Source organism: Pristiophorus japonicus, chromosome 5 (genome assembly GCF_044704955.1).
Source record: "Pristiophorus japonicus isolate sPriJap1 chromosome 5, sPriJap1.hap1, whole genome shotgun sequence".
In the NCBI taxonomy this organism is placed as follows: Eukaryota; Metazoa; Chordata; class Chondrichthyes; family Pristiophoridae; genus Pristiophorus; species Pristiophorus japonicus.
Window position 1 is genome coordinate 281474242 of NC_091981.1, and position 14236 is coordinate 281488477.

The 14236-nt window shown below is 39.8% G+C and overlaps 1 protein-coding gene across 32 annotated transcripts in view; it reads right to left on the minus strand.

Moving 5' to 3' along the window:
* Positions 1–14236, minus strand: part of LOC139264722 (obscurin-like) — a 571531-nt gene that overhangs the window by 190084 nt on the left and 367211 nt on the right. For all 32 annotated transcript variants that reach the window (XM_070881692.1, XM_070881694.1, XM_070881707.1 and 29 more), the window contains 5 exons: positions 8167–8246; positions 7686–7859; positions 5983–6142; positions 3711–3827; positions 2096–2260 (listed from right to left, as the gene is read on the minus strand). In XM_070881692.1, the coding sequence (XP_070737793.1) occupies positions 2096–2260; positions 3711–3827; positions 5983–6142; positions 7686–7859; positions 8167–8246 (696 nt within the window). The remainder of the gene's footprint in view (positions 1–2095; positions 2261–3710; positions 3828–5982; positions 6143–7685; positions 7860–8166; positions 8247–14236) is intronic.

Here is a 14236-nt window from a genome sequence, read left to right on the forward strand (position 1 = left end):
GGAATAATGGTTAGGGAAATGTGCATATGAGCACTACAATATTATATGTATTCTAACTCTTCAAGTATATATCAGATAGAATTAGATGATATTCCTCTCCCCAAAAAATGATCAGCAAGCACTAACGATCTTTACCACCAAAAAAGGAGTAGCAATGTTATGGAACACCATTACCTCCAAATTCTCCTCCAAGTCACACACCATTCTGACTTGGAAATATATTGCCTGTTCCTTCAACATTACTGCGTCAAGAACCTTACATTTCTTAACTAATACTATTATGGTCTGCACCATTGCCACAAGGATGCAACAGTTCAACGAGAAGGTCCATCATCTTCTCAGGGTAACTAGAGATGGGCAATAAAATTAGCCGTGTCAATGTCACCCACATCCCAAGAACAATTTTTTATTTTTTAATAAAAAAGTACAATGTCACAATTTTTCCCTAACTTTGGCAAAGTCATAAAAGAGGTGACAGGTGGTAAGCTATTTCTCACAGAGGAAGAAACTAAAGGGTGAGTTACCCTCGTCCTCTTTTAATTACTGTTTAGTGAAGCACTGTCACACAGCAGGTCACCTGCCTCTCCTCTTATTAGGGAATAATGTGTTCACTATGTAAACTTATCATCCCTGTACAATATATACATTCATTAATGTTCCTGTTTCTGGGAGCAGAGGATTGGTGAATTTACCCAAATATCCAAGTGTGGCCTTACAAATAGTAGATCACATTCTTAGACTTATATTCTCGGTATCCCAAAATTGCATTTGCCTTTGGAAATGCACTCTGATAATACTACAGAATTTGGACAAGCCCCAATTCTAACTCGGGGTGGGAATTGGGAAGGTGGTGGCCAAGGCAGGCAGCAAATCTTTCTGACTGTTAGAATTTAAGTTCCATGCCTCATCAGAGCACCCCTCTACCCTTTTGAGCCTTTTCTGGTCCTGACTCCTCTTGCTGCTAGGTAGACCTGGCAGGAAAGTCACAAGCACTTTCCTGCTCGGGCCCACAATTAAAATACCATTTGGACTCCGATGACATTATTGAAGCCTGATCTGCATATTTAAAGAAGTAGGTTAAGATCGTAGCCTGCGGGATTGGTGTGGGATATTGGTGGGCGAGTCCCACGGTTGACTTGTCTTTAACTCCCATCTGGCCTCCACTGAGTGAACAAGATTAAAATCATCCTTTATGAGTTTTTGACTACCTTAAATTCATACTCAATTCAGTTACATTAAAAATTATAGCTAAGCAAGAACATCAAACTATTCTCAACATAAATACAAGAATGTAACTATATAAAAATATTGAATATCTTAATTATTCAAACATATATCCTTGACTAAAGTATCCTAGTGGTTATGAACTAACAACACAGAGACACTGAGTTCAAATCCCATGATGGCAAGCTGTGAAATGGAAATTCAAAATATTTGCTAATTTGTGAATTGACACCAGAAAAATGAATGTGAACGCTGATGGATTGTAGTAAAAACAAAACTGGGTCACTGATTTCCTTCAGGGAAGGACCTACCACCCTACCTGGTCTGATTTACATATGACTCCAGTCTCACAATATGTAGATTGACTCTTAATGCTCTCAGGGCATAGGAAAAGCAGTCGGCCATTCAACCCATCGAGCCTGATCCTAAGGGCAGCTAGGGTTGGGCTAAAATACTGTTGTCAGTGACTCCCACATCCAAAAGAATATTTAAAAAAAAGCTCAAAGGTTGCCATCAGTGTATAAATTTGACACTATGAGATAACTAGGTTTGTAATGTATTAGCTTCATGGGTTCTTTGCTTAAGAAATCATAGCAACACATTGCTATTAAGAACTAGTTAGTTTATTAACAAAGGTTCAACAATCACACTACACATTACGAGTTCATCCACTAGGCTCACAATAGCATACCTCATCTTGGATGACCTAGACTCAACTGACTGGGGTTTTATTGAGTCTTGTGAACATCACGTGACTTGCTAAGCCACTTGCAATGCAACAGCTCTACTAACCTGTGAGCATACACACAGGTACATACATTGCAAAGATGATTTTATTCAGTTAAGCAAAGGCAAGTTCTTTGGAAAATACCTGTCGGATGGGGTCACCAAGAGATTCCAAAGTGCCTGGATAGTTCTCAATCATTGAAACATGCAAGTTGTTGTCTGCACGCTTGGGAAGGGCAGACACTACAGCATACGCTTCCTCTAACAGGGCACAGTTTTTATTGTTTCTTGCTTTGTTCTGAATTAGCTCCTGAAAAGGACACAAACATTAATATCTTTATACGGCTGTGAAGAAAACTATCAAACAAAACTGAAAAACATAGCTTGCTTTAGAAGGCAAAAACAGTGATTGAGTTAGATATTAGCCAGAACATTACAATGGTTACAGGTAAAGTGGGGCATCATCAGTCAGACAAATAGCATTTCAAATTTGCATGGTAGGTTCAGGTTCCACTAATTCACATAGGATACTACTTATCTGGACACATTGATGCACATTAAAAAAAATAGGTGACATTATTATCAAAATGAACAGCCCTAATTACTAACAAAATTGTACATAATTGTACAGTCCTCATGAATCTGATACGGAATCAAGCCCAATTGAAAATTTGTAGCATAAGCAATGTATTGTAGCACATACCACTGTAATAATTTACATATCAATGCTAAAACTGGGATGCTCCATCCTTGGTCTCCAGAAATGAGCCAAATTCAGCTTAGAGGAATTCAATGCAAATTCATTAAAAGTGCAAATGATGCAAAACTTGAGGGGCAGTGCAATCCAAGGAGGCAGACTAGAAATTACAGAATGAGCTAAACAAAATACATTAGCGGTACAAACACTGGCAGATGAAATGTCAGGGGTTTGAGTTATGAAGAAACACTAGAGACTTGGGCATTTCAGACTGGAAAGTATGAGAGATGATCTTACAGAGATAAATAATTTAATCCAGAATACTATAAAATAAACAGTGAGAGTAGGAGAAGGGAGCACATGTTCAAACTAGTAAAGGAAACTTCAGGACTGTTATCATGAGGTTTTTCTTCATGCAGAGAGTGATCAGTACTTGGAATGGTTTCTGGGCCAAGTGGTACAAGCAAAAACCCTGAAATCATTGAAGAAATGATTAGATGTAGCAATAGGGTGAGCGTAGGGTTGTTCTAGACAGATAAATTTTGATGGGTTGAATGGCTTTTCCTCATCCATAAGTATCTTGTGATAGTATCAGTTTTGTCCATTCTTTCTTACTGGAGCAACAGCAATGTGTAATTACCAGTGCCACTCTATGAGTACTAATTTATATCATTTGAATCTCTATAACTTGTAGTTTTAGATTAGAGCTAAATCTAACCACAAGATCAAAACAATTCTTAATCTCCATGCCAAACTTCTATAAAGTTCAAAATCTAAAATCACTAGATTTACTAAGATGCAAGTGATCAGAAGCTTTGGTTGCCTGTTGCCACCTGAAAGCTAATAATGGAAGCACTGATTTATGCTGACTGTGCATTTCTCAGTGACCAAATACACGCTCTCTGAGTTCAAGATCTACATTACAAACAAAATCCAATTTAAAAAAAGGTTCAATTATAATTATTAAACACTTGGATGATTAGGGTAAGATGAGTAGAAAGACTGTTGGAAATTTTTGATATTAATTAGAATTCCAGAAAAGTCACTGAAAACCATGACTCACCTTGAGAACACTTTGGTATTTCAAGAGTCTATTGGGAGGTTTCTCTAAGTAAGCATGTATAGGTAACACTGGGGGCTCTGATGGGTCCTGTGTTGATGACACTTCATCTGTGTATTTCTGGGAACAAATGTATTAGACACTCATATAACAAAAAGTTCATCTTTGAAGAGTACAATAAGTGACAATATAATCATCTTCCTTGGAACAGCAATGATCAGATGGATAGCCACCACAAAGTTGAATATCTCATGCCAAAGTTCCAATGCACCCAAGCAGACCATATAACCGTTTTCCAATAATACCAGATTATCAGTTCAGGACTTTTAAAAAAGTACTTTGTTTAACGTTATAAGAACATAAGAAATAGGAGCAGGAGTAGGCCATTTGGCCCTTTGAGCCTGCTCCGCCATTCAATTAAATCATGGCTGATCTGATCCTGGCCTCAACTCCATTTCCCCGCCCACTCCCCATAACTTTTGACTCTCTTATTGTTCAAAAATCTGTCTATCTCTACCTTAAATATATTCAAAGACCCAGCCTCCAGAGCTCTCTTGGTAGAGAACCCCAAAGATTTACAACCCTCCGAGAGAAGAAATTCCTCCTCATTTCTGTTTTAAATGTGCAACCCCTTATTCTGAAACTATGCCCATGAATGCAGAATTCTTAAACTAGGGCCAAATTCAATTATTTGTAGATTTAATACAAACTTGGCCAACCTAGGTTGTGTTAGGTTCGGAATTTGGTTTGGAGCACGTTTACGATGCATTCTTCAAAAGTCTTTTAACAGCAATGCTTTCATTACAATGCATAACAATGTGAGGCCACACTTTGAGTATTGTGTGCAGTTTTGGTCTCCTAATCTGAGGAAGAATATTCTTGCTATTGAGGGAGTTCACCAGACTGATTCCCGGGATGGCAGGACTGACATATGAAGAAAGACTGGATTGACTAGGCTTATATTCACTGGAATTTAGAAGAATGAGAGGGGATCTCATAGAAGCATATAAAATTCTGACAGAATTGGACAGGTTAGATACAGGAAGAATGTTCCTGTTGTTGGGGAAGTCCAGAACCAGGGGTCACAGTCTAAGGATAAGGGGTAAGCCATCTAGGACCGAGATGAGGAGAAACTTTATCACCCAGAGAATTGTGAACCTATGGAATTCTTTACCACAAAAAGTTGTTGAGTCTAGTTCGTTGGATAGATTCAAAAGGGAGTTAGATGTGGCCCTTACGGCTAAAGGGATCAAGGGGTAAGGAGAGAAGGCAGGTGTAGGGTACTGAAGTTGCATGATCAGCCATGATCATATTGAATGGTGGTGCAGGCTCGAAGGGCCGAATGGCCTACTCCTGCACCTATTTTCTATGTTTCTATGTTTAAACAGTTCAAAAGGAATAGGCATCATTCAAAAGAAATATCTACAACATATATAATCCTCAAAGTGCAGCATATTTATTTACATTTGATCAAAGTTCTACTGTTAGGAATTGCCCTCGGAATTTTTAGGAATTGGGATTCCCAGCAGCAATTGGCACTTATCTGGCAATCTTACTCAGGTTGGCTTCTGCATAAATGAAAAATTTACACTGGGGTAATGGGTGCACTAAAGTTAGGGTTGAAATACATTATTGGGATAGAGTAGAGGGTGCTTTACTTTGCATCTGGCACTGTTTTACCTGGCTTAGGAGCATATGATGCAAACAGAGTGCCGAAGTAGGAATGTGTTCCAACCCTCTACTTTGTTAACTTGCTTTATATTTTAGTTCCTGTTAAAGACCCTTTGGGCAATACATGCCAATTTAAATTTGTACTAGAACTATTTTAATTGTATATATATATATATCTGTGCCACCATGATTTATTATTCATAAGTGCAAACTTAATAAGCTTTTGGATTACTGGAGTATTGGTTTTGTTCTTTTTCCTTTCACAGTCCCCTTAAAAAAGAAAATAGTCCTAATTTAAAACTACACCAAAATTGAGAAACTTAAATTAAAAAAAACTGCAAGCTATTCTTTAAGTAGAACTATTTTGGAGTCTCACTGGTTAAAATAGTTTTCTAATAAGCAGAAACAATACCATTATTCAACTGGGTTCACTATTTGGATGAATATATATGGATGTGTATCCTTATTTATTCTCAATTTTACAAGTAATTTTACTGATATATGACCATTTCATAAAACAACTAGTTTGATATTAGTCTAACTACTTTGGCAACATCAAACTCTCATGAGAGCTTTACTCACAGTTCCTTAAAGTACTACTTACATTATAAAAATCCTGGACAGCTGGGTTAGTGATAAGAGATTCAGCCTGTACCCTTCCAACCAGGTACTGCATGTACTTATCAAATCCGTCACTGTTCTTGATGAAACATAATGCAATATCATCATCTGTTTGACATTTCATAAGGTCGTTCAAGAAGGTGCTGAAACAGAGTAAAAAATATTTCACATATATAATGTTTGATTCAATTTCTCAGCCCTTCTCTTAAGTTTCCAGGGTTAGCCTCATGTAACGTTTCTCTGCAGGCTTGCAGTGGGATTCACACTTGCGCTTGGGACATTGACTTTGGAGAAGACAGACAACTGCTGATGCTGCAGATGGTCCTGCTTCAGGGTACAGGGGAGATTAATACAACTCTCTAGGCTTCAACATAGATTTGCAGATCCATTCTGTGAATGAGATAGTGCTAGGAAGCATGTGGACTGAGCATGAGCAAGCTAGAGGAGTGGTGAGTGAAGTAGGATGTACTTCCTTCCCAGTAGAGGCAGAGGTATAGGCGACCACTGGCCTTGGGAGTCAACTACTGGGTACTTAACTGAAAAGAAGGATGTACTGAGGTCAGATTGAGGATGTATGCTGCCCGACAGCTGTGACTCTGGAAACTCCAGGGTTTTCTGGATTGGATAGCTGCCATTAGACCAGCCACAGTCCGCTGATCAGTGGACACACAGTTCCAGGGTCCAGTGCAATGATGATGGTCGAAGTCCCAAGTCGAAGGAAAAATGCTTTTCTCAGGACAGCAGCACAAGCCAGGCATCTAGCTTATCACCCCCCCACCCCTCCCTCCGGACGATTATGCAATAACAATTTGTATTTATGTAGTGCCTGTAACATAGTAAAACGTCATAAGGCTTCACAGGAGCATTATGAGAAAAAATTTGACACCGAGCTGCATAAGTAGAAATTAGCGCAGGTGACTAAAAGCTTGGTCAAAGAGGTATGTTTTAAGGAGTATCTTGAAGGAGGAAAGAGAGGTAGAGAGGCGGAGAGGTTTAGGTAAGGAGTTCCAGAGCTTGTGCCCTAGGCAACAGAAAGCACGGCCACTAATCATTGAGCAATTATAATCAGGGATGCTCAAGAGGGCAGAATTAGAGGAGCGCAGACATCTCGGGGGGGGTGGGTGTGGTTGCTGGAAGAGATTACAGAGATAGGGAGAGGCGAGTCCATGGAGGAATTTGAAAATAAGTATGAGAATTTTTCAATTGAGGCATTGCTTAACCAGAAGTTAATGTTGGTCAGTGAGCACAGGGATGATGGGTGAGCGGGACTTGATGTGAGTTTTGGATCACCTCTGTTTTACGTAGGTAGAATGTGGGAGGCCAGCCAGGAATGCATTGGAATAATCATGTCTGGAGGTAATAAAGGCATGGATGAGGGCTTCAGCAGCAGATGAGCTGAGGCAATGGCAGAGACATACAAGTGGCATGGAGGAGGTGACACAGGGTTGCCCAGTCACTTCTGCCTTATCAGCTGATGTTAGCAACAGGCATGCTTCTTTTATTACATTCCATGTTAACCCTAGTAAGGGGATGCATGTTACAATTTTTTCAGAACTTTTCTTTATTAATGCTTGTCTTTGTGAGATCACCTTTTTATACAGACCATTATTTCCAAAGTAACTTCATAATTTACATTTACAAAGATCTGTATTCAGTTATGTATATGCATACTCCTGTATTACAAACCTGATGTGGAAATCAGTAATGTCATTAATGTTTCGGAAAATCGTTTGTTTGCCATTTGCTACCGATGGCGGTACGTGGGGATCTGTTTCGGTATGTTCAACATAATGGTCAACAAAGAACCGTAAATCTCTCGCGAACTCCTTTTCAGTTTCAATCAGATCCTGCACAATGGAGCTGTAATCACATAAACAACAATACATTGTTAATACAAATTTCTAATCCGAATAATACATTTTATACAGTTATTAGAAAATATTGATTCCATAAATGTTTTGTGTAATCAAAGATTTTCCAATTAAATAACATGGAAATAAGAGAAGGCCATCATGCCGCAATAAGCCAAACTTATTTCATGAAACAGTTAACCTGAAAATCATTTTGAAAAAAAAAAATCAAAATCTGAGTTTCTTATTTTTAGAACAGAATAATGACAATTTTAATAGAAGACAATAGAGTAGAAATGGGACTCGAGTCTACTCACTATAACCTTCTCCGGTACTCATCTTCCGATTCAATCTCCCCAGGGAATTCAGGGCTTTCCAGTGCAGCCTCGGCTGAGAACTATGACACAAGAAAAATTAACCCTGTTTAATCTACTCAGTCAGCAGAAGATGCATGTAACAAACCATCATTTAGTTTCTGTTTCATCATTGGTGCCAAACGAGTGCAGTGTGAGAGAGAGACTGAGAATTCAGTAAATGTCCAGTACAGCTATAGATAAATAGTTCACCATCACCAAATATTCAATTGAAGTTATCTGGTTCAAATTCCGGGTCTAACTCACATCTGTGTATATTTAAGTGTGTATTGTTAATTATATCGTTCTCTTTCCTTTGAGGGTAGCTTTCTCCAATGGTATCTCATTGTGCCTTGCAAATGCCATGCAAAACATTTCTATTATAGCAATTACAAAGCAACTTATACCTAATTAAATTGGTGTGGTGTGATTCTAAAGCAACGATCTTATGCAAGGATTCAAGTGGTATTATAAACTGCAAGACTGAAACTAGAATGATTTATAGTTATTATCTGAATGTTGAAGTAGATCAAAAACTTTAAATTTACTTGTTAATATCTATTGTTAATATCAATACATATTGTTTGCACTTCATGTTGGGGTTTTATTCTACATTTTATCATCAATATTTGTGCTGACAGTGGCTGTTGGTACACAGACTCAACGTGCTCTACGTCTTTGATGTGCGATGAAGTTCAGACAAAAGTATTCGCAATTGTGGTGTCATTATTTTAGGTCTATTAATAAATAATTAGAAAATTCTCTAGTCCCGATTTTAAAAAGGGGGGAGGGTCCAGTGTTCGTGAGAGTCCTGAAGCAGACGGAACACTCGTGGATTCATAGAATCATAGAAATTTATAGCACGGAAGGAAGCTATTTGGCCCATCGTATCTGCGCCGGCCGACAATGACCTATCCTGTCTAATCCCACTGTCCAGCTCTTGGTCTGTAGCATTGTAGGTTACGGCACTTTAAGTGCACATCCAAATACATTTTAAATGTGGTGAGGGTTCCTGCCTCTACCACCCTTTCAGGCAGTGACTTCCAGACCCCCACCACCCTCTGGGTTGAAAGAAATTCCCCTCAAATCTCCTCTAAACTTCCTACCAATTTATTTAAATTTAAGACCCCTGGTTGTTGACCACTCTATCTAGGGGGATGGGAACCAATGCAGAGAGACAGAGGGAAACAAAATGGAGACAAAAGCAAAAGACAGAAAGGAGATGAGTAAAAGTGGAGGGCAGAGAAACCCAAGGGAAAAAACAAAAAGGGCCACTGTACAGTAAAATTCTAAAAGGTCAAAGTGTAATAAAAAGGCAAGCATGAAAGCTCGGTGCCTCAATGCAAGGAGTATTCGGAACCCAGGAGAGGGCTCTGAGCTAGTTAGAGTGGGTGAGAGCTCAGATGAACAGGATCCCAAGAAAGAATGCAAAAGGCAGGAGGCAACAGAGCAGAGTAGCACTGGGGTAAGTGTAAACCACAAGGTGATAGGAAGGGACAATATGTATGAATATAAAGGGGCTGCAAGAGGGGTCAAAACTAAAAATCATGGTTTAAAAACTAGTATTAAAACACTCTACCTAAACGCACACAGCATTCGAAATAAAGTAAATGAGTTGACGGCACAAATTATTACAAATGGGTATGATTTGGTGGCCATTACAGAAACGTGGTTGCAGCGGGGCCAAGACTGGGAATTAAACATACAGGGGTATTTGACAATTCGGAAAGATATACAAGAAGGGAAAGGAGGTGAGGTAGCTCTGTTAATAAAGGATGATATCGGGGCAGTTGTGAGAGACGATATTGGCTCTAATGAACAAAATGTTGAATCATTGTAGGTGGAGATTAGAGATAGTAAGAGGAAAAAGATACTGGTGGGCGTTGTTTATAGGCCCCCAAATAATAACTTCATGGTGGGGCGGGCAATAATCAAGGGAATAATGAAGGCATGTGAAAAAGGAACGGCAGTTATCATGGAGGATTTTAACCTATATATCGATTGGTCAAATCAAATCGCATGGGTAGCCTTGAGGAGGAATTCATAGAATGCATACGGGATTGTTTCTTAGAACAGTATGTTACAGAACCTACAAGGGAGCAAGCTATCTTAAATCTGGTCCTGTGTAATGAGACAGGAATAATAAATGATCGCCGAGTAAAAGATCCTCTCGGAATGAGTGGTTGAATTTGTAATACAGATTGAGGGTGAGGAAGTAGTGTCTCAAACGAGCGTACAATGCTTAAACAAAGGGGACTACAATGGGATGAGGGCAGAGTTAGTTAAAGTAGACTGGAAACACAGACTAAACAGTGGCACAATTGAGGAACAGTGGAGGACTTTTAAGGAGCTCTTTCATAGTGCTCAACAAAAATATATTCCAGTGAAAAAGAAGGGCGGTAAGAGAAGGGATAACCAGCCGTGGATAACCAAGGAAATAAAGGAGAGTATCAAATTAAAAACAAATGCGTATAAGGTGGCCAAGTTAGTGGGAAACTAGAAGATTGGGAAAATTTTAAACGACAGCAAAGAATGACTAAGAAAGCAATAAAGAAAGGAAAGATAGATTACGAAAGTAAACTTGCGCAAAACATAAAAACAGATAGTAAAAGCTTTTACCGATATATAAAACGGAAAAGAGTGACTAAAGTAAATGTTGGTCCCTCAGAAGATGAGAAGTGGGATTTAATAATGGGAAATGTGGAAATGGCTGAGACCTTAAACAATTATTTTGCTTCGGTCTTCACAGTGGAAGACACAAAAACCATGCCAAAAAGTGCTGGTCACGGGAATGTGGGAAGGGAGGACCTTGAGATAATCACTATCACTCGGTGGGTAGTGCTGGACAGGCTAATGGGACTCAAGGTAGATAAGTCCTCTGGTCCGGATGAAATGCATTCCAGGGTATTAAAAGAGATGGCGGAAGTTATAGCAGATGCATTCGCTATAATCTATAAAATTCTCTGGACTCTGGGGAGGTACCAGCGGATTGGAAAGCAGCTAATGTAACGCCTCTGTTTAAAAAAGGGAGCAGACAAAAGGCAGGGAACTATAGGCCAGTTAGTTTAACATCTGTAATGGGGAGAATGCTTGAAGCTATCATTAAGGAAGAAATAGCGGGACATTTAGATAGGAATAGTGCAATCAAGCAGACGCAACATGGATTCATGAAGGGGAAATCATGTTTAACTAATTTACTGGAATTCTTTGAGGATATAACAAGCATGGTGGATAGAGGTGTACCGATGGATGTGGTGTATTTAGATTTCCAAAAGGCATTCGATAAGGTGCCACACAAAAGGTTACTGCAGAATGTTGGAGCGGATTTTTGGACATATACTTGACTAGTATACGGGACCAAACATTTGTTTTATTTTCCCCTTTAATGAATTTTGTAAGGGACAATACTGATGCATTACGCTTTATATAAAAAAAACAGTTCGACTTCAAGGTATGCTGGCCTTGAGTTATGGAGATAGGAAAGTGAGATAATGAACACTGGAGAGTTAAGTGCTGGGTATGCTTGTTTATACCGGTGCCAAAAGCCTGCACTTGTTTATACTGCCCTGTCACAATGCAGGATGGTTTATATCAAAAGCTTAGCCTTCGATAGTAAAAGCTTTGTAGTGCTAAAGCATGTGATGTAAAGTGACGTAATTTGTAAGATAAAAGAACCTCACTGGAGATGCCAATTTGAGAAGTGGTTCAGAGACAGGGGTCTCTAATACTTCTCCCAAAGCTTTGTCTCCGATTTAATAAACCTCTCTTTATATATTATACAGTCTCGGAAATATTTTTCCACAACAAGAAGATAAAGGTACGCGGAGTCAGAGGAAATGTATTAGCATGGATAGAGAATTGGCTGGTTAACAGAAAGCAGAGAGTCAGGATAAATGGATCCTTTTCGGGTTGGAAATTGGTAGTTAGTGGTGTGCCACAGAGATCGGTACTGGGACCACAACTGTTTACAATATACATAGATGACCTGGAAGAGGGGACAGAGTGTAGTGTAACAAAATTTGCAGATGACACAAAGATTAGTGGGAAAGCGGGTTGTGTAGAGGACACAGAGAGGCTGCAAAGAGATTTAGATAGGTTAAGCGAATGGGCTAAGGTTTGGCAGATGGAATACAATGTTGGAAAATGTGAGTTCACTCACCTTGGAAAAAAAAACAATAAAAGGGAATATTATTTGAATGGGGAGAAATTACAACATGCTGCGGTGCAGAGGGACCTGGGGGTCCTTGTGCATGAATCCCAAAAAGTTAGTTTGCAGGTGCAGCAGGTAATCAGGAAGGCGAATGGAATGTTGGCCTTCATTGCGAGAGGGATGGAGTACAAAAGCAGGGAGGTCCTGCTGCAACTGTATAGGGTATTGGTGAGGCCGCACCTGGAGTACTGCATGCAGTTTTGGTCACCTTACTTAAGGAAGGATATACTAGCTTTGGAGGGGGTACAGAGACGATTCATTAGGTTGATTCCGGAGATGAGAGGGTTACCTTATGATGATAGATTGAGTAGACTGGGTCTTTACTCGTTGGAGTTCAGAAGGATGAGGGGTGATCTTATAGAAACATTTAAAATAATGAAAGGGATAGACAAGATAGAGGCAGAGAGGTTGTTTCCACTGGTCGGGGAGAGTAGAACTAGGGGGCACAGCCTCAAAATACGGAGGAGCCAATTTAAAACCGAGTTGAGAAGGAATTTCTTCTCCCAGAGGGTTGTGAATCTGTGGAATTCTCTGCCCAAGGAAGCAGTTGAGGCTAGCTCATTGAATGTATTCATATTACAGATCGATAGATTTTTAACCAATAAGGGAATTAAGGGTTACGGGGAGCGGGCGGGTAAGTGCAGCTGAGTCCACAGCCAGATCAGCCATGATCTTGTTGAATGGCGGAGCAGGCTCGAGGGGCTAGATGGCCTACTCCTGTTCCTAATTCTTATGTTCTTATGTTCTAGGTCCCTCATAATTTTATACACCTCAAAAAGGTTCCCCCTCAACCTCCTCTGTTCCAAAGAAAACAACCCCAGCCTATCCAATCTTTCCTCTTAGCTAAACATTTCCAGTCCAGGCAACATCCTCATAAATCTCCTCTGCACACTCTCTAGTGCAATCACATCTTTCCTGTAATGTGGTGACCAGAACTGCACGCAGTACTCTAGCTGTGACCTAACTAGTGTTTTATACAGTTCAAGCATAACCTCTCTGCTCTTGTATTCTATGCCTCGGCTAATAACAACAAGCATTCCATATGCCTTCTTAACCAATTTATCTCCCTAGCCTGCTACCTTCAGGGATCTGTGGACATGTATTCCAAAGTCCTTGTATATCTCTACACTTCTCAGTGTCCTACCATTTAATGTGTATTCCCTTGCCTTCTTAGCCCTGCCCAAATGCATTACCTCACACTTCTCCAGATTGAATTCCATTTGCCACTGTTCTACCCACCTGACCAGTTCATTGATATTTTCCTGCAGTCTACAGGTTTTGTCTTCATTATCAACCACACAGCCAATTTTTATATGATCTGCAAACTTCTTAATCATACCCTCTACGTTCAAGACCAAATCATTGATATATACTTGTACCACAAAAACAAGGGATCTAGTACTGAGCCCTGTGGAACACCACTACAAACAGCCTTCCAGTCACAAAAACACCCATCGACCATTACCCTTTGCTTCCTGCCTCTGAGCCAGTTTGGATCCAACTTACCACTTTGCCCTGGATCCCATGGGCTTTTACTTTCGTGACCAGTCTGCCATCAAACGCACTACCCTCATCGACCCTCCTTGTTACCTCCATCATGTTAGTCAGACATGACCTTCCCTTAACGACTCCATGCTGACTGTCCTTGATTAATCCGTGTCTTTCTAACAGATTTATCCTGTTCCTCAGAATTTTTTCCAATAATTTTCCCACCATGAGGTTAGGCTGATTGGCCTGTAATTACTCGGTCGTCTGGGACAAGGGAGACCCGGATGACCTAAATTGCCAGGCCTCATTTGAATAAATGTTCTCCATCTCCCACCC